At 43.7% G+C, this 20,158-nt stretch overlaps 1 protein-coding gene across 1 annotated transcript; it reads right to left on the reverse strand.

The window, feature by feature from the left end:
- Nucleotides 1-3,829: 3,829 nt before the first annotated feature.
- LOC124019401 lies at nucleotides 3,830-19,064 on the reverse strand. The gene is made up of 5 exons (XM_046334719.1): nucleotides 17,618-19,064; nucleotides 15,505-15,698; nucleotides 15,165-15,309; nucleotides 14,435-14,740; nucleotides 3,830-5,861 (listed from the first exon to the last, which is right to left on the reverse strand). Exons 1-5 carry the CDS (start codon nucleotides 18,968-18,970, stop codon nucleotides 5,700-5,702), a joined length of 2,160 nt encoding a protein of 719 aa, XP_046190675.1. The 5' UTR covers nucleotides 18,971-19,064; the 3' UTR covers nucleotides 3,830-5,699.
- Between the last annotated feature and the right edge of the window lie 1,094 nt (nucleotides 19,065-20,158).

Here is a 20,158-nt window from a genome sequence, read left to right on the forward strand (position 1 = left end):
GACCACTCCTCCTCGGGGTAGACTATACTCTCTGTCGGCTCCCGAACGTAAGAACGGTCAAGCAGAGAGGGCCAATCAGACGATTGGTCGCATACTACGCAGCCTTTCTTTCAGAAACCCTGCGTCTTGGGCAGAACAGCTCCCCTGGGCAGAATACGCTCACAATTCGCTTCCTTCGTCTGCTACCGGGTTATCTCCGTTTCAGAGTAGTCTGGGTTACCAGCCTCCTCTGTTCTCATCCCAGCTTGCCGAGTCCAGCGTTCCCTCCGCTCAAGCGTTTGTCCAACGTTGTGAGCGCACCTGGAGGAGGGTGAGGTCTGCACTTTGCCGTTACAGGACACAGACTGTGAGAGCCGCCAATAAACGCAGGATTAAGAGTCCAAGGTATTGTTGCGGCCAGAGAGTGTGGCTTTCCACTCGCAACCTTTCTCTTACGACAGCTTCTCGTAAGTTGACTCCGCGGTTCATTGGTCCGTTCCGTGTCTCCCAGGTCGTCAATCCTGTCGCTGTGCGACTCTTCTTCCGCGACATCTTCGTCGCGTCCATCCTGTCTTCCATGTCTCCTGTGTCAAGCCCTTTCTTCGCACTCCCGTTCGTCTTCCCTCCCCCCTCCCGTCCTTGTCGAGAGCGCACCTATTTACAAGGTACATAAGATCATGGACATGCGTTCTCGGGGACGGGGTCACCAATACTTAGTGGATTGGGAGGGTTACGGTCCTGAGGAGAGGAGTTGGGTTCCGTCTCGGGACGTGCTGGACCGTTCACTCATTGATGATTTCCTCCGTTGCCGCCAGGATTCCTCCTCGAGTGCGCCAGGAGGCGCTCGGTGAGTGGGGGGGTACTGTCATGTTTTGTCATTTATTATCATGCCTTGTCCCTGTTCTTCTCCTTCTATTCGTTTCCCTCTGCTGGTCTTATTAGGTTCTTTCCCTCTTTCTATCCCTCTCTCTCCCCCTCCCTCTCTCACTCTCCCGCTCTCTCTTCTCTCTATCGTTCCGTTCCTGCTCCCAGCTGTTCCTATTCCCCTAATCAATCATTTAGTCTTCCCACACCTGTTCCCGATCCTTTCCCTGATTAGAGTCCCTATTTCTCTCCTTGTTATTCGTTTCTGCCCTGTCGGTTCCTTGTCTAGAATTCACCGTGCTGTGTTTGTGTATCGCCCTGTCGTGTCGTGTTTTCCTCAGATGCTGCGTGGTGAGCAGGTGTCTGAGTCTGTCTGGTTCAAGTGCCTTCCCGAGGCAACCTGCTGTTCACCTGCTGTTCAAGATCGAGTCTCCAGTTTGTCCTCGTCATTTCGAGTGAAAGTTGTGTTTTTGATTGTATTTACTTTACTGGATTAAAGACTCTGTTTTCGCCAAGTCGCTTTTGGGTCCTCTTTCACCTGCATGACAATGCTTCTATGGGGAACACCTATGTTAATGTCACTTCTGAGAAACAACTTCAGGGGAGACAAGATCTGTACAGTATTATAGCAGACATGCGCAGGACTGTTAGTTTAGGTTAACGAGTCTCTAATTGTACTCAGTTTGTTTAATTCCCTGGCCCTGTAGGCGATGGGTTTAGAGATGAAGCTCTGTAAATTGAACACATTAACCATTGCCTTTGAACTCCTTTACCTAGAGAACCCTGCTCCCTGAGGAGCTTTTCCTCTCTTGCCTCCTCTCTCTTTCCTCTATAGAGCTACAGGGCCTTCCTTTCTGCTCTCTCAGGCATTGCTTCAGTCTGTCAAAATGTGAAGAAGAAACAGGGGAGAAGGTAAACTGTCTGGCATAGTTGTGTTGCCATTTATTTTTATGAACATTTTATCTCTTGGTGGTTTTGTCCGTCCGTCTGCCCATCTGTCCGTCTGTCTGTCTGTCTCAGGTGGGGCCAGCAGACAGTATGTCAGTACTACAGAGGGCTGGGGTTCAGAGGATGATTTGGGTCTTTCTGCCTGGAACAGGACCCTTCTCTACAACACTCTCTCAAGTCCCTGCTTTAGTGAGAACAGTGTGATTAAACAGCATAATTACAATCCATCTCTCTTCCACCTTGTGTCGTTGATATTTGTTTTGTATCATTATTATATTTATATATATTATATTATATTATATTTTTATTTTCTAACAATTTGTAGCACTGCCAACAATGTCACTGAGCTCTGCTGGTACATGCTGAGAAATATTACGGTCATGTTGGCAGGACCAAATAACTAAATATTTTACTTATTGACAGGGCAATTCTGTGTGTGAGAGAAGAGGTCAGAACACTATAAGTCAGCTCTGTGTGTTACAGCCCAAAGCATTGGCCCTCTGCCCTTAGTGTGATTCAGAGAGTGGTCTGCCATGAGGTCACTGTCTTTTTCCTTGTTTTTCAGTTCAGTTTCATGCTAGAAATATCACAGACTAATTGATGTCTGTGACAGCCATTCCTTACTCTGATGTTTACATGGGTCACCTGATGATTGTAAACCTGTGACAATTCAATTAAGTTTATGGAGGGATTCCATACAAAACCAGGACAAAAAATACAATGATTTTAGGGATTTTCACAAAAATGAATCCTTACAATGGTCCTTTGAAAGAAGGAATATTAACATATATTCGAAATTTGTATCTAAAAGCATAATTGAGAAATAATTTATCAAAGTTGGCATTTTGACCTTACCCAGGCCTCCTTCAAAGAGCGACTGCACTTTCTGATTTGACCTCATTTTAGATTTGGTTCATTAACGAAATGTTAGCGGACATGACTAAGTTGATACGCAAGTTGGTTTCTTGGTATGGTTTGATGCGGGGGTCTCATGTGTGTGTTGGTTCGAAGGAGGCTAGAATCACTCTACAGCCAACCAATTTGATTGACTGTAATTGTGTACGTTTATAGTATATCAGTGATTCTTTGTTTTTTGCCTCATTACTCACATATTGTCATTTAAATTTTATGTTGACACCTTTAGGTGGTCGCTAGGAGGAAAAATAGCCATCCTTTGGGGCGTGTGTGTGTGGAAATGTGTGACGGGGAGAGTTGTGGATGTGGGTTGTGTTTGAGATTCATTATTCCATTACCTTTAAATATGGCAGAGCTTTAGGCACAGCTTTAGGCACAGCTTTAGGCACAGCTTTACCCCGGGTTATGAAATACGGAGAGAGGGAGGAGAGAATAAAATGGATCAGAATTATTTTAGCTGAAATGACTGCTGACCTCTAACGTAACAGTAAGCTAGGCAAATCAACAGTGTTCCAGTTAAAGCAGGATATGATTGTTGGCCCTTTAATCGAGGTCAGCTATGCAGACTGTTCCAAATAACTGCCAGCTACAGCAGGGGCAAATAGTGTGAGGGTATTTTCATTTGTGTGATTACTGTTTTATTAGGTGATTGTTAAATTATTGATTGTTGTCGTCGGTAATGTTAACAAGCGCATCATCATGTGATCATCACTCTTCCTGTTGCTGTTCCAGATCAAAGACAAACCCTCCCTCCTCTGACAGGTCGTCAAATCCAGGAAGACAAAAGCAATTCTGAATAATTGAGATTCATAAATTGCTCATGCATATTCATGAACTACTTCCTCTTAAAATCTGAAGCAAGTGAGATATTTACCATGGTGGTATCTAAAGTTAATGCAAACCTCCCCCTAAACTTTCCGGTTTCAATTCTACCGTCAGTCTGCAGTGATGGAAGGCTCAGATTACAAGTGTCCTCTGATCAGTGATTGGAGTGTTCCTCTCACCTGATTGCTAGAGTAAAACTGGCCTAATTAAAATAAACATTTGAGTCAATATTCTCATCATTTAGTTTCCTGAATAACAGTTAACACACACACATATTTTGTATGAAACATTTATTAACATTTTTGTGGTACATTCATCCATACAGGTTTTCCTCTAGTGAAACAAAGGGAGACGGTTTTGATACAGACCTCAAATCCTCTCTGCTGCTCTGTAATGATCATAATAAAACATGCATCAATTGAATCTCTAACAAGACCCATCTCTTTTATCAATGTGATGAATATAAAATGTTGAAGTCTCATGAAGAACCTCTTCACAATTCCATTTTCATGACAAGTTAAAGACTCAAAACTGGGAAAACCATATTTTTGGTTTACAACATTTTCTAGAAGAAAAACTTCCATAAGTGCCTCATAATAATAACTGTAGCTTCACAGAACCACATATGACCTTTTATCCATTTAGTTTAGGCTGGGTTAGATTTCCCAGACAAGGATGGCTGTGCTTGTTTGCACTTGTGCTTTTTAACAGTCAACTGCATATCTTCCATATTCATCAGTGCCGTTTCTCAATTTTTGAGTTTCAGTCATGACCACATCCCATTTCTATGACTATTTACATTATTGTAAGAATCTGAATGAATTCTAATTCTAATGAATTATTATGACACTATGAAACAATAATCCTACATGAAAACACGAGTAGTACTATGACAGTGCTGATGTTGCTGCTCTCTGTGTGCTCTAGGTCCCTGCTCGAAGGGAGAGAGGTGTCAGTCACTAGGCAAGTTTCCATTGATCCAGGTTTATTCAACAAAGGATTGTGACATCTGTAATGGAAACGGCAGTTGCAGGATACTTTTTTTCCGAAAGATCTAATACATTTATTCCATTCGAGGGGTGGATTTATTGTGACAAATGATGATGGAATAAATTAAGATTGCAAAGAAAATCAGAAAGGTATGCTGGGCGTGTGACGTTATCGCGTAACTATAAAGCTCCACTCCACATTTATTTCTAAATGCCTACTGCTTGCTACATTAATTTTTCCAACAGCAAAAAATACTGTTTCTTTGCAAGTAGAGTATTCTTTTGACTTTCAACAATGCCTGAATTGCTTTACATTGGAACTTGAAGTTTCACCATGAAATGGTTTCAAATCTTAACTAGTGCAAGTTACACCCTGACACAGACCACAGCAATAAGTAGGCACATGAGAATGATAAAAATATGGCAAATATTAGTAAATTCTTGCAATCTACCCATTCTGGCTTTTGTGAGCTACCTGAGACATGAAACAGATACGTGGGCACTTTATTAATGCACAATTTGCCAAAATGTATCATTTAAAACCCTTCAACAACCTCATTACATCTAGCTGTTTTTATCAACACAAGACAGTTCAATGTAAATGCACCGGGACGGGCAATTGTTGCATCTACTTCCTATGCAATCTTTCTAAATGTCAACAAAAAATGGCTGTACAAGTTAATGGAAACCTAGCTAGTGTCTAGCTGCGTATTGCCAGGTTAGTGACTTCCATGGTTCATGGCGGAGAGGTCATAGTTATACTGCGCTCCTATTGGTGTAGGTAAGATCAACATCACCGACATAGCACCGACTATGTAAAAAAAAAACATATATATAAAAAAAATACACTAGTTACCACAGCCACAAAGTAAGAATTGTCTATATAGTAAAATGAATGAAAACAAAAATGTGCTTTTTTGTCTTAACTTAAGGTTAGAGTTAGGCTTATGGTTAACAGTGTGGTTAAGATTAGGGTTATGTTTAAAATCACATAATTTAAGAGAAATTGTAGAATTTGGCGGGGTTTATGAATTTGTGGCTGTCGTAACTAGCGACGACCCTACACATTTAAAACAAACTTCAGGTCAGACTCTCTTGGTGTTCCCTTGGAGATGGAGGCATGGCTTTCAGCTCCCCTCCTGACCAATCATCCACTGTTACCCCTGACCGGGGCAGGGCTTAGTCCAGTGCTTCCTGTTTGATGCAGATGAGGGTGGGGCCACACTGTCCGTTGCTCCTCCCCTCCCTGCGTAGGACATACTCGCTGAAATGGGAGGAGTCTATTCCTCCACCACATGCCCCTGCTATCTCGAACCCTCTCTGTTGCAACCTCTCCAATACCTGTCAATCAAACACATATGCATTACAGACACCGCACACAAAAACACACACCATTGTGGTCAGAAGTAATTTCAGAAAGGCTCTGATTCAGGGTTGATAGTCATACAAGAATACAGTCGGTGGAAGAAAACCAACGTGTGTGTAAATGTGCAAATGTGTTACTAACAATAGCACAAACAGTGCCCAAAATTATAAACACAACATGCAAAGTGTTATACTCACAAAAAAAGCTTGTTTTTCTCAAATTGTGTGCACTCATTTGTTTACATCCCTGGTAGAAGGGACTTCTCCTTTTATAAGATAATCCACCACCTGACAGTTGTGGAATTTTAAGAAGCGGAGACAATAAAGTCCACTCTAAAATGTGCAGTTTTGTCACATAACACAATGCCACAGATGCCTCAAGTTTTGAGGGAGCGTGCAATTGGCATGCTGACTGCAGGTATGTCCAACAGAATTGTTGCTAGAGAATGATGATTTATCTACTATATGCCACCTCTATTGTCATTTTAGAGAATTTGGCAGTACATCCAACCGGCCTTACAACCACAGACCATGTGTAACCACACCAGCCCAGGACCTCCACATCTGGCTTCTTCACCTGCAGGATCGTCTGAGACCAGCCACCCAGAAGCTGAAACTGTGGGTTTGCAAAACCGAAGAATTTCTACACACTGTCAGAAAACGTCTCAGGGAAGCTCAACTGCGTGGTCGTCCTCCTCACCAGAGTCTTGACCTGACTGCAGTTCGGCGTCATAGCCAACTTTAGTGGAAAAATGCTCACCTAAGAAGGCACGTTGGAGAGGTGTGCTCTTCAGGGAGGAATCACGGTTTCAACTGTACCAGGCAGATGGCAGACACAGTGTAGCCCCATGGTGGGGTTATGGAATGGGCAGGCATAAGCTATGAACAACAAACACAATTCCATTTTATCGATGGCAATTTGAATGCACAGATATACCGAGATGAGATCCTGAGGCCCATTGTCATGCCATTCATCCACCGCCATCAGCTCATAATTCAGCATGATAATGCACAGCCCCATGTCACAAGGATTTGTACACAATTCCTGGATGCTAAGAATGTTGCAGTTCTTCCATGGCCTGAATAATCAACATACATGTCACCCATTGAGCATGTTTGGGATGCTCTGGATCGACGTGTACAACAACGTGTTCCAGTTCCGGCAATTTCCAGCAACTTCCCACAGCCATTGAAGAAGAGTGGGACAACAATCCACAGGCCACAATCAATAGCCTGATCAACTCTACGTGAAGGAGATGTGTCGTGCTGCATGTACAACGTGTTCCAGTTCCGGCAATTTCCAGCAACTTCCCACAGCCATTGAAGAAGAGTGGGACAACAATCCACAGGCCACAATCAATAGCCTGATCAACTCTACGTGAAGGAGATGTGTCGTGCTGCATGAGGTCACACCAGATAATGACTGGTTGTCTGATCAAGGCCCTTACTTAAAATAAATATATTTATGACCAACACATGCATATACACTATATATACAAAAGTATGTGGACACCCCTTCAAATGAGTGGATTCGGTTATTTCAGCCACACCCATTGCTGACAGGTGTGTAAAATCTAGGACACAGCCATGCAATCTCAATAGACAAACATTGGCAGTAGAATGGCCTTACTGAAGAGCTCAGTGACTTTCAATGTGGCACCGTCATAGGATGCCACCTTTCCAACAAGTCAGTTCATCAAATTTCTGCCCTGCTAGAGCTGCCTTGGTCAACCGTAAGTGCCTTTATTGTGAAGTCTAGGAGAAACAACAGCTCATCCATGAAGTGGTAGGCCACACAAGCTCACAGAACGGGACCACCGAGTGCTGAAGCATGTAGCATGTAAAAATCCTCTGCCCTCGGTTGCGACACTCACTATCGAGTTCCAAACTGCCGCTGGAAGCAACGTTAGCACAACTGTTAGTCGGGAGCTTCATGAAATGGGTTTCCATGGCAGAGCAGCAGCACACAAGCCTAAGATCACCATGTTCAATGCCAAGCATCAGCTGGAGTGGTGTAAAGCCCACTGCCATTGGACTCTGGAGTAGTGTAAAAGCGTTAACTGGAGTGATGAATCACGGTTCACTATTGGGACACTGACTGCGAGCCAGGCCTAATCGCCCTACATCAGTGCCAGACCTCACTAATGCTCTTATGGATAAATGGAAGCAAGTCCCTGCAACAATGTTCCAACATCTAGTGGAAAGCCTTCCCAGAAGAGTGGAGGCTATTAGCAGCAAAGGGGGACAAACTCCATATTAATGCCTATAATTTTGGAAGGAGATGTTCTACGAGCAGTTTTCCACATACTTTTGGTCATGTAGTGTGTTTATTCCCAGTCATGTGTAACCTATAGATGAAGCCCTAATTATTTCAATCGACTGTTTCTTTATATGAACTGTAACTCAGTAAAATCTTGGAAATTGTTGCATATTGAATTTATATTTTTGTTCAGTGTATATTCAAAAATATATGTTGCCTTGTATTTTAATGAATGGAAAATGTAGCTTTTTAACTTACATACTGTAGCTCACTATCAAAATAAATGCATAAAACTACAAAGTGCAGCACTAAATCACAACAGCATGCTGTGGTGTAGTTTTAATGAATGACTCATGACTGAGAGAAATTGATGATAAAAATATTGTGGGTGCTGTTTTGTTAGACTTCAGTGCGAATTTTGACAATATTGATCAGTCTGCTGCTGGAAAAACATATGTGTTATGACTTTACACCCTCTGCTATATTGTGGATAAAGAGTTACCTGTCTAACAGAACACAGAGGGTGTTTTTTCATGGAAGCCTCACCAACATAATCCAGGTAGAATCACAAATTCCCCAAGGCAGCTGTTTATAGGTTCCTTACTTTTTAAAAATCTTTACTAACGACATGCTTTGAGTAAAGCCTGTGTGTTTATGTATGCAGATGACCAACACTATACGTGTCAGCTACTACAGCGACTGAAATGACTGCAACACCCAATGACCTGCAGTTAGTTTCAGAACGGGTGGCATAAGTTAGTCCTAAATATTTCAAAAACTAAAAGCATTTTATTTGGGACAAATCATTCACTAAACCCTAAACCTCAACTAAATCATGTAATGAATAATGTGAAAATTGAGCTCGTTGAGATGACGAAACTGCTAACCCTGGATTGTAAACAATCATGGTCAAAACATATTGACACAAACTGTAGCTAAGACGGGGAGAAGTCTGTCCATAATAAAGCGTCTTCTTCATAACACTATCAACAAGACAGGTCCAACAATCCCTAGTTTTGTCGCACCTGGACTACTGTTCAGTAGAGTGGTCAGGTCCCACAAAGATGGACTTTGTGGGACCTGATGAAAATTACAATCGGCTCAGAACAGGGCAGCACGGTTGGCCCTTAAAAGTACACTGGGAGCTAACTTTAATGATATGCATGTCAATCTCTCATGGCTCAAAGTGGAAGCGAGATTGACTTCAACCCTACTTGTTTTTGTAAGAAGTGTTGACGTGCTGAATGTCCCGAGCTGTCTGTTTAACCTACTAGCACACAACTCGGACACCCATGCATACCCCACAAGACATGCCACCAGTTTCTTCACAATATCCAAGTCCAGAACAGACTATGGGAGGAGTACAGTACTACATTAAACAACTGGTAAACATACACCTTATGGAACAGAAGAGACTGTGAAGAGGCACACACAAAGGTACAGACACACGCATATGCACTGTACACACACGTACATTGTAATATTGTTGTATGTTGGTATTATACATTTTGTATTATAGATATGTAGTGGTGTAATAACGTTATAATGTTTTATATTTTGTTTTAGATGCAATGTACGTACCCTAATGTGTTTGGACCCCAGGAAGAGCCTTAGCAGCAGCTAATGGAAATCCCTAATAAATACAAATACAAATAGAAGTGTGCTTTCAATAATCTTTATTTTTTGCTCAAATAGCTTGGTCCATTGTTGAATTGTGTCATGTTAGTCACTGGGAGGTGGAATCTGAAACACAAATTATAATGTACAAATTACCTCTGTGCAACATCTGTATTTGAACATCAAATTGATACAATGCAGATTCTTTCACCTCCAGTTTACATTTTCAGACTCACAATTTGAGAGTTACCCCGTGGATAATGCAGAGCAGAGTCAGTGAAATGCTTCCACATAAGATGAAGAATTAGGGGGTAATGTTCATGAAGATCAAATTGATACTTACCATGCAGATTACTTTACCTTCAGTGTCCATTGCAAACTCACAAGTTGAAAGTTACCCTGTGGATAATTTAGAGACAGAGAGTCAGTGAAACACTTCTACACAAGATGAAGAATAAATAAGGGGTTAATTTAATTGGGAACTAGCTAGCTAAATGTTCCCATTGACTACTTACATTGGCCGTCCATAGGCAGTTGAGGCTCCAGACCGGAAGGATAACGTATAATGTTTCTCTAGAGATAATCTAGCAAGATGTAATGCAGCCTGGATTCAAACCAGGTACTGCACTGAGATGCAGTGTCTTAGACCACTGCGCCACACGGGAGCCTCAGAAGCAAGATCCTTGATGAAAACCTGCTCCAGAGCGCTCAGGACCTCAGACTGGGGTGAAGATTCACCTTCCAACAGGAGAACAACACTAAGCACACAGCCAAGACAATGCAGGAGTGGCCTGGGACAAGCCTCTGAATGTCTTTGAGTGGCCCAGCCAGAGCCCGGATTTGAACCCGATCAAACATCTCTGGAGAGACCTGAAAATAGCTGTGCAGCAAAGCTCCCCATCCAACCTGACCGAGTGTGAGAGGATCTGCAGACAAGAATGGTAGAAATTCCCCAAATATGCAAAAATGTCTAATAACCTATTTTTTCTTTGTCATTATGGGGTGTTGTGTGTAGATCGATGAGGAAGAAAAACAATTAAATCAATTTTAGAATAAAGCTGTAACGTAACAAAATATGGAAAAAGTCAAGGGGTCTGATTACTTTCAGAAGGCACTGTACATGACATTAACTCTGCTTGGCTCTATTCCAAGACAATTCTTATCAACTTTAATTTTCAAAACAATTCTTACCTTGGGCAGTCACACTGCACATTGGTGGCAAGCTAAAAAAAAGGAGCTAGGTAGCTTTGTTAGCAAATTTATGAAAACTCTTGCTTGCAGTTGAAGAAATTATATTCTTCCTCTGTTACCCACCCGGTTAAAAACATATTTTAATTCAATGTTATGAACGTATAATCAAATAAAAGGCCATTATCAACGAGAAAGCTTTTTGATGGTGGCACCTGCTCTTTTCCTTCTTCTAGAGAAAATTCTAAATTGCAATGGCTGCTCTGTCAGTTGGAGGCGGGCTTGGGAACATTTCAAATTGTGATTGACAGCTCAGGGAATCTTAAAATATATTTACAGATATGTTCTACGTTCAAGTGACTTTTCGAAATAAACACCTTATTTAATGTACAGTGCCTTGCAAAAGTATTCACCCCCTTGGCATTTGTCCTATTTTGTTGCATTACAACCTGTAATTTAAATAGATTTTTTAATTGGATTTCATATAATGGACTTACACAAAATAGTCCAAATTGGTGAAGTGAAAAAAATAAAAATAAAAAAAGTAAACAAATTGAAATGTGGAGCGTGCATATGTAATTCACCCCCTTTGCTATCAAGCACCTAAATAAGATCTGGTGCAACCAATTATCTTCAGAAGTAACATAATTAGTTAAATAAAGTCCCCCTGTGTGCATTCTAAGTGTCAAATGATCTGTCACATGATCTCAGTATATATACACCTGTTCTGAAAGGCCCAGAGTCTGCAACACCACTGAGCAAGGGGCACCAGCAAGCAAGCCGCACTATGAAGACCAAGGAGCTCTCCAAACAGGTCAGGGACAAAGTTGTGGAGAAGTACAGATTAGAGTTGGGTTATAAAAAAATATCCAAAACTTTGAACATCCCATGGACCACCATTAAATCCATTATAAAAAAAAATGAATATGGCACCACAACAACCCTGCCAAGAGAGGACCGCCCACCAAAACTCACGGACCAGGCAAGGAGGGCATTAATCAGAGAGGCAACAAAGAGACCAAAGATAACCCTGAAAGAGCTGCAAAGCTCCACAGCGGAGATTGGAATATCTGTCCATAGGACCACTTTAAGCTGTACACTGCACAGAGCTAGGCTTTACGGAAGAGTGTCAAGAAAAAAGCCATTGCTTAAAGAAAAAAAATAAACAAACACGTTTGGTGAATGCCAAAAGGGATATGGGAGATTCCCCAAAGATATGGAAGACGGTACTCTGGTTAGATTAGACTAAAATTGAGCTTTTTGGCCATCAAGGAAAATGCTATGTCTGACGCAAACCCAACACCTCTCATCACCCGAGAACACCATCCCCACAGTGAAGCATGGTGGTGGCAGCATCATGCTGTGGGTATGTTTTTCATCAGCAGTGACTGGTCAGAATTTAAAGAATGATGGATGGCACTAAATACAGGGAAATTCTTGAGGGAAACCTGTTTAAGTCTTCAAGAGATTTGAGACTGGCCCAGAGGTTCACCTTCCAGCAGGATAATGACCCTAAGCATACTGCTAATGCAACACTGGAGTGGTTTAAGGGGAAACAATGAAATGTCTTGGAATGGCCTAGTCAAAGCCCAGATCTCAATCCAATTGAGAATCTGTGGTATGACTTAAAGATTGCTGTACACACAGTGGAACCCATTCATCTTGAAGGAGCTGGAGCAGTTTTGCCTTGAAGAATGGGCAAAAATCCCAGGGGCTAGACGTGCCACGCTTATAGAGACATACCCCAATAGACTTGCAGCTGTAATTGCTGCAAAGGTGGCTCTACAAAGTATTGACCTAGGGTTATGCATGCTCAAGTTTTCTGTTTTTTGTGTGTCTTATTTCTTGTTTGTTTCACAAGAGAAAACATTTTGAATCATCAATGTGGTTGGCATGTTGTGTAAATAACATTATACAAACCCCCCAACAATCTATTTTAATTCCAGGTTGTAAGGCTACAAAATCGGGAAAATCCAAGGGGGGTGAATACTTTCGCAAGCCATTGTAACATTATCATCAGATAGAGAATGTTGTGAGGTGTGGGTGTGTATTTTACACATATATTTTACAAATACGTACATACTGTATATTTTATTTAGTTATATAATTGCTAAATACATTTTCCCAATATATTTAAATATTTTATTGAAATATAGTCCAATATATTATTTTTCCCTATGGGGTCACAGTTTGTTTCTGAGCAGGCAGAAGCCTTTTAGATCCTTCCCTGATCTAAAAACACACATCCCCTCTCCCATGACAACTCACACATACAACACAGACAAACAGATGCAGACACAGACGCAAAAAAAAATATATATATAATAATATTGTGTGTGTCCCAAATAGCATCCTATGTAGTGCACTATATGCCCTTGTCAAAAGTAGTGTACTAAATAGGTAATAATGTGCCATTTGGTAGGCAGACATTCTCTCTATAGCTGCAAGATGACATTCCATTAGCATGCCCTGAAGGAGCAGCTGTTACTCTATCCTCTCTGTCTGCCTCCATCCCTGGCTCTCTCTCTCTCTCTCTCTCTCTCTCTCTCTCTCTCTCTTACTCTGTCGCTCTCTCCTTCTCTTTCTGTGTGACTGTCACAGGCAGTACAATAGAAACCTTTGTTTGCCTCCATCTCTCTCTCTCTCTGTTTTTCTCTCTCTCTGCCTCCTTCTGTCGGTCTCTTTCTCACTCTCACTCTCCCTCCCTCTCTCTGTGACTGTTGTACTTTCCTACCATTCCAGCAGACCCGGGAACCGATGGCTACATTTTTCATATCTAAACAGGATTAATCTCTCTTTCCCCTGGCTGGTCTGGCCCTGTATGATGTTATTTAAGGTTGTACTATGCTTATGCCATGGGTGCCGGTTAGTGTGATGTTACGTGTATGGAGTTAAAGAGATTTTGTATACTTTTTAGCCAGTAGTTCTGAAAGTAACACTCACAAGCCAAAAAGTTTCCCAGAACATTACGTACTATGTCACATACCGTATGTGAAGATATGTACACCGCGTCATTCTGCTCTCTCTCGTTCTGCTGTGTGTGCATGATGTGCCTCTTGCTAGCTGTCACTCAAATGGCGAGGGGCTGAAGCTCATTGGTTGAACTCAAATTGCTAGGGGGCTGGCCCACATGGGAGAAAATGTAGAAAAAATGGCGCAGCACAGCTTCCAGAAAAATGGATGTTTTCAAACTGGGGATTTCATGGCTAATTGAGGCAAAACAGTCACTCTGCCCATAGATTATGCATGTATGAACTACACATTGACACATCCAGAGCAGATAAAAAATACTTTGTAGTCGCCAAAGTTCTGGAGCATGTCTTTATAAGGCTACATACACAAAGTTGAGGTGGGTTAATGTGATATGAGTTGAGGTGACCTTATTCGTTGTGAGTTGAGGTGACGTAATCTGTTATTGTAGGATGTTGGGTAGTTATTTTCATGGTAAGCAGTGGTATTGATAGGGTAGTGTCTGTCTTGTTACCTGTACAGAGTTGAGGTGACAGTATCCATTGAGTGGAAAGCGTATGACGTGAGTAGAGTCATGATTCCAGCCTGCGTTCATGGAGTTGCACATGACGTCCCCAACCTCTGGAAACACGTCCTCGATCAAAGCCCTGTCTCCACTCAGAGTGATCCTCTCCCCCAGCTCTGGAGCTACACGCACCACCACACACTCACACACACGCCACACACTCCTGGCCTCACGCTCAGTCCTCCAGCGTTCTAATTCTGCTTGTAGTGGGGATAGCTTGAAGAACCTGGCCTCCTCATAGAGTAGATAGTACTCCTGGAACACATACGCACGCACGTACGCATGCAATCACACACACACACACACACACACACACACACACACACACACACACACACACACACACACACACACACACACACACACACACACACACACACACACACACACACACACACACACACACACACACACACACACACACACACACACACACACACACACACACACACACACACACACACACACAAAACACACACACACACACACACACACGCACGCACGCACGCACGCACGCACGCACGCAAGCACACGCACACACACACACACACACACACAGAATGATACATCAGATTCTTTTAAAAAGTGAACCCACAAAGTTTCACACACACTATGTTGTCAGAAATGAATTATGGACGAGGTTTTCCAGTACCTCTCACTCAGTGTCAGAGATACTCACTTTGAAGTCGTCAGGGAGGAGCAGTTTGGCCGTCCGCAGGAAGTTGAGGATGTAGCGGAATATATGGCCGTCTCGGTCTATGAAGTAGTGCTGCTTCAGACTATCTAACACTATGGGCTCTGTCCCGTTGAATAGACGACCAATCCTGGTGGAAGGTGATATCATAATTGTGATTGTCATCAGAGTGTGCATGTTCATGTTTGAGGGGATCAGTTTGAGAAAGGCAAGGCGCAGAATCGCTAATGTTGATCACATAATGAGTAGTTATTTGGAATGCAATGTCATTTGTAGATCAGTGACTGTTCAATCCACTTCAATATAGTTGATCTCAAACACTTACCGTGACTCGGGGTACTTGGTGAGTGTAGCCAGGCTGCTGGTGTACATGTGTCCTCCTACATCTATGTGTACAGGGGCGTTGGTCTTTGTGAGCTGGGCGGGGGTGGGGATGCCCCCGATACCCCCAGAACCCAGTGGCGAGGCAGGGGACTGGGAGACCAGCGGCCTACTGGCCATGCTGCTATTACGGCTATCCTGGGAGACAAGAAGAAAAATAAGAAGAATACTTTATTGTCCAATGTACACAAATGTCCAACGAAAATTTGTCACACATACTGTAAACCGTTAAACACACGAGGCATTACAGAGTTCTTCCATGAGCGACCAAGTAGAGACAGGACACTAGTAAGGAGTAATAGACTGAGACTTCATTCATACTGCGTCAACGCTTTGAGCACAGAACTCATGATGCACTGCACTGCATGATGAAGAGTGTATTTACCCTTTTCAGAGTCTGTGTGTATATCAGGGGTAGCTTTTGGTTGCGAAGAGAGATCTGAGTGTAGTTAAAGGAGCTCAGAGACAGATAGGAGTCTGCCTCCTCTGCTCCTCTGCTATACAGGTAAGGTTTTGAGACAGGTGAGGACATTACCTTATCGAGGAGGGTTTAAAAACCCTTGTAAATGCTTCATGAATATCTGCACTTCAGAAAAACTAACAAGCTATAAAGTCTACTGGTCAGCATTTACTGTGGTAAGTGCAGTAAGGGAGAAAGACAGCCATGGCCCGCAGGACAGAGTCTGCCTCTTAAAGCTGAGAACACAGTAAATAGTAAGATACTGTAGGTATACAGAGATAGAGGGCGATAAAGGGAGAGAGAGAGATAGCTGATAAAGCAGAAATCAGATGAGCAGAGCTGTTGGTAATGCAGCAGACATGTCCATCTCCCCGGGACCACATAACAGGCAGGCTCATTAGAGGAATGGCTCAAAAACATGAAACTCGTAAGAGACTGGACACGCACACACACACACACACACTCATTTTGTCATTGGAGGAAAGATACTTACTTGAGACAGCCTGCCATACTTTTTTTCATTATAGTGCCTGTCTCAGGAAAATGTGAGCTTTAGGCGAATGTGTGTGTGCGTGTGCGTGTGCTTGCGTGCGTGCGTGCGTGTGTGTGTGTGTGTGTGTGTGTGTGTGTGTGTGTGTGTGTGTGTGTGTGTGTGTGTGTGTGTGTGTGTGTGTGTGTGTGTGTGTGTGTGTGTGTGTGTGTGTGTGTGTGTGTGTGTGTGTGTGTGTGTGTGTGTGTGTGTGTGTGTGTGTGTGTGTGTGTGTGAGAGAGAGAGAGAGAGAGAGAGAGAGAGAGAGAGAGAGAGAGAGGTTGCACGCTCTGGCTCTACCCCTGCCGGCTCCACTGTGGTGCATGGTTAATAACTGTGGGCCTGTGGTGCAGTAACCCATGGCAACAGACAAGTCCCAAAGAAAACTCACTACTGTCCTCTCTTCTGCACTCACAGGGTGCGTCCCAAATGGCACCCTAATCCCTATTTTTTATTGAGCTTTTATTTAATCAGGGGAGCCCATTGAGACCAATGTCTCATTGTCAATGGTGCTCTGAGGACAACAATTTCAACATGGACATTCCCCCGCCCCCCCAAAAAATCTACAACTACAGGTTACAATTTCAAAGACGACCATTTCAACACCACAATAAATGTGTACATTTAATCAAAACAAATGCAATTCTCCTTTAACAAATTCAATATTAGATTCCTAAACTGAAACAAGATGCAGTTGCACTACAACCGGGAATACGGTGCCATTTGGAATGCAAGCACAATAATCATGACCTCTTTACTAAAGCACCGAGAACACCGAAAGAGAATACAAAACTCACACATACACAATACAAACCCACACACATCCTGCAGATCAATGCTTTCACAGTAAATTGGAAATGATGTAAGACTCGATACACTTAAACACTTCATTAACACAGAAAATGGTGCGTGAACAAATGGCGACATAACCTATTACGCACTCATTTAATTTCTGCATTAAATCTGAGGACGTTTTTGAGAGGCTGTCTATAAGTAAGGTTATCCTGCATTACATTTAAAAATGCTAAAGCATAATCTCTGTCGGTGCACTGTATGAAACTATATTACCTGCGCGGATACCACGTCAGTCAGTAAAGGAGCGGATTGCTGACCGTGGGGCTCCTGGGGTCGGGTGTCCATGGGCTCTGTACCGTCCACTATGACCACAGGGGACATTGCGCGTTCTCCGGGATGCACACAGAGCTTCTTAGGAGAAGGAGGTCCCGAAAAACCGCAGAGAGCACGAGCTTTCCTTGTTGTTCTCTGAGGCTTCAGTTCCACTGTGTCTGTGACCTGTTGGATGTACGGGATCACGAGCTGGAGATGGGACTGCACGCCACCATTAACTATTTCCGAGGCAATCTGAAGCGACACCAACTTTGACCCTATACCGGCAATGCTGTTGAGCGTTGCTATGGAGATGGCGCCGATGCAGTGGTTGGTGTAGGTCTTTGACAGTTTGGCAGCACGCGACAGCATCTGCATCCTCGTACCAAGCAGGTTTTTACCAATGGCTTTGTTCTCATACCATGTTATGTCGCTTGCGCAGCAGTGGTCTCGTGGTCGTTGGAAGAATGCTTTGCACACTGGGTTCCGTTTCGAGACATACCTAACAAAGCTGGCATATGGACAAAACTCAGTTCCAGTCTCATACATGCGCGGCAAAGTATCTTCATCCGGGTCTGGTCTCTTTTTATTCCAACACGCGGAGCGAGACTTGTGATACGGCCCCAGTGCTTTGAAATAGATAAACTTTCTCCCATTCTCGTCTATGGCCAGGCCGAATGAATCCTCCTCCAGCTCGCGCTGATTCTCTCGCCCCCTCGTACAGAAATACATGCATGTCTCGAACCACACTTTGTTGAGCAGCCCGAACGGCGTATCGATGTTAAATACACTGGAGGTGTAGAGTTTTCTCAGGTCCGCCCGCGTGATTGCCTGTTTTTGCACCACGGGACCAGCACCCTGCTCCTCCAGCTTTCTGATGACCGCGGCCAGGGTCAGGTTGGCGCTGCGTAGCTCCGGGTCTTTAGTGAGATCCAGGGTGCGACAGTACGGTGGCTCATTCAGGTAGCGGTTCAGAGAACTCCGAATGCTAATGAGGGAAGACTTGCTGTAGAGCTGGCCGCTCTTAGAGCGTGCCTCCGCGTAGAAGGACTGCAGGACCGCGCACAGCGCCTCCTTGTCCAGAGTTTCAAAGTCAGGACTTTGTGATTTCTCGCTCAGGTACTCCCGGAAGATCCGTACCGCATACCTGGTAGCCAGGCGAGTGTTTTCGCTCAGTCTGGAGCGGTCAGACGGCTGCAGGTCTCCCTCCGGATCCGAGTCCAGTTCGGGGATGTGAAACAGTCCAGGGTCCGATCCCGGTCCCAACCCGCTGCACTGGTCCGTACTACGCATAAGGACCGCTTCTGTCTCCATAGCGGAGCAGCTGCTGGGGTCTGCGCACTCTGCCTCCCACTCCAGTTCATCCTCCCCGTACTCCTCCCTGGTGATCTGTACCTCCTGGATCTCATCATCCTCCTCATCTCCGCTCCTCTCAGTCTCCGGGCAACTCATGTGCTCGTCCTGCTCTGTCCCCGCTGTGTCACTAGAGAAGTCTGCGCTGCCAGGCATTCTCGCCATATTGCAGTCTGTGTAGCAGTCCTCAGGCAGAGCGCATGCGCTATATTGGACCACAGAGATGGGAGAGCTTTGTGTTTAGTGACCTTCAGCTAGGCACGCACTCTTAAAGGTGCAGGGAGCGAGCGCTGCTAGTGGGTAAAGGGAGCGCGCTCCCAAAAAACGCTGCAGTATTGGACTGCATATTGGACCACTCCAAGCACCATGGGATTTATCTAACAAGGTTTCAGATCTTGTTTTATTGGAAGTAACTACTGCAATATCTGACTAACACACACACACACACACACACACACACACACACACACACACACACACACACACACACACACACACACACACACACACACACACACACACACACACACACACACACACACACACACACACACACACGGACACACACACGCACACACGCACAGACACGCACACACACACACACACACACACACACACACACACACACACACACACACACACACACACACACACACACACACACACACACACACACACACACACACACACACACACACACACACACACACACACACACACACACACACACACACACACACACACACACACACACACACACACACACACACCTGCCTATTAGAACAGTGTTGCCAGCTCCAACAGCTTGATTTGAGAGGATGCAGCTTTAAAGATCCGCAGCTTCTATCTCAAGGCCATCAGACTTAAACAGCCATCGCTAACATTGAGTGGCTGCTGCCAACATACTGACTCAACTCTAGCCACTTTAATAATGGAAAAAATGGATGTAATCCATTTATCACTAGTCACTTTATATAATGCTACATTACTCATCTGTACGCTAGACCATCTACTGCATCTTGCCATCTTGATGTAATTAAATGTATCACTAGCCACTTTAAACAATGCCACTTCATATAGTGTTATCATACCCTACATTACTCGTCTCATATGTATATACTGTACTCGATACCATCTACTGCATCTTGC

The sequence above is a fragment of the Oncorhynchus gorbuscha genome, unplaced genomic scaffold, assembly GCF_021184085.1.
Source record: "Oncorhynchus gorbuscha isolate QuinsamMale2020 ecotype Even-year unplaced genomic scaffold, OgorEven_v1.0 Un_scaffold_9:::fragment_6:::debris, whole genome shotgun sequence".
NCBI classification, from domain to species: Eukaryota; Metazoa; Chordata; class Actinopteri; order Salmoniformes; family Salmonidae; genus Oncorhynchus; species Oncorhynchus gorbuscha.

Coding starts and splice junctions, on each gene's coding strand:
- LOC124019401 (XM_046334719.1), bottom strand. CDS start 18,970: ATGGAGACAGAAGCGGTCCTTATGCGTAGTACGGACCAGTGCAGCGGG. Junction 15,699..17,617: donor CTGACGTGGTATCCGCGCAG/GTAATATAGTTT, acceptor CTTGTCTCCCAG/GATAGCCGTAATAGCAGCAT. Junction 14,741..15,164: donor TCCTCCCTGACGACTTCAAA/GTGAGTATCTCT, acceptor TATGTGTTCCAG/GAGTACTATCTACTCTATGA.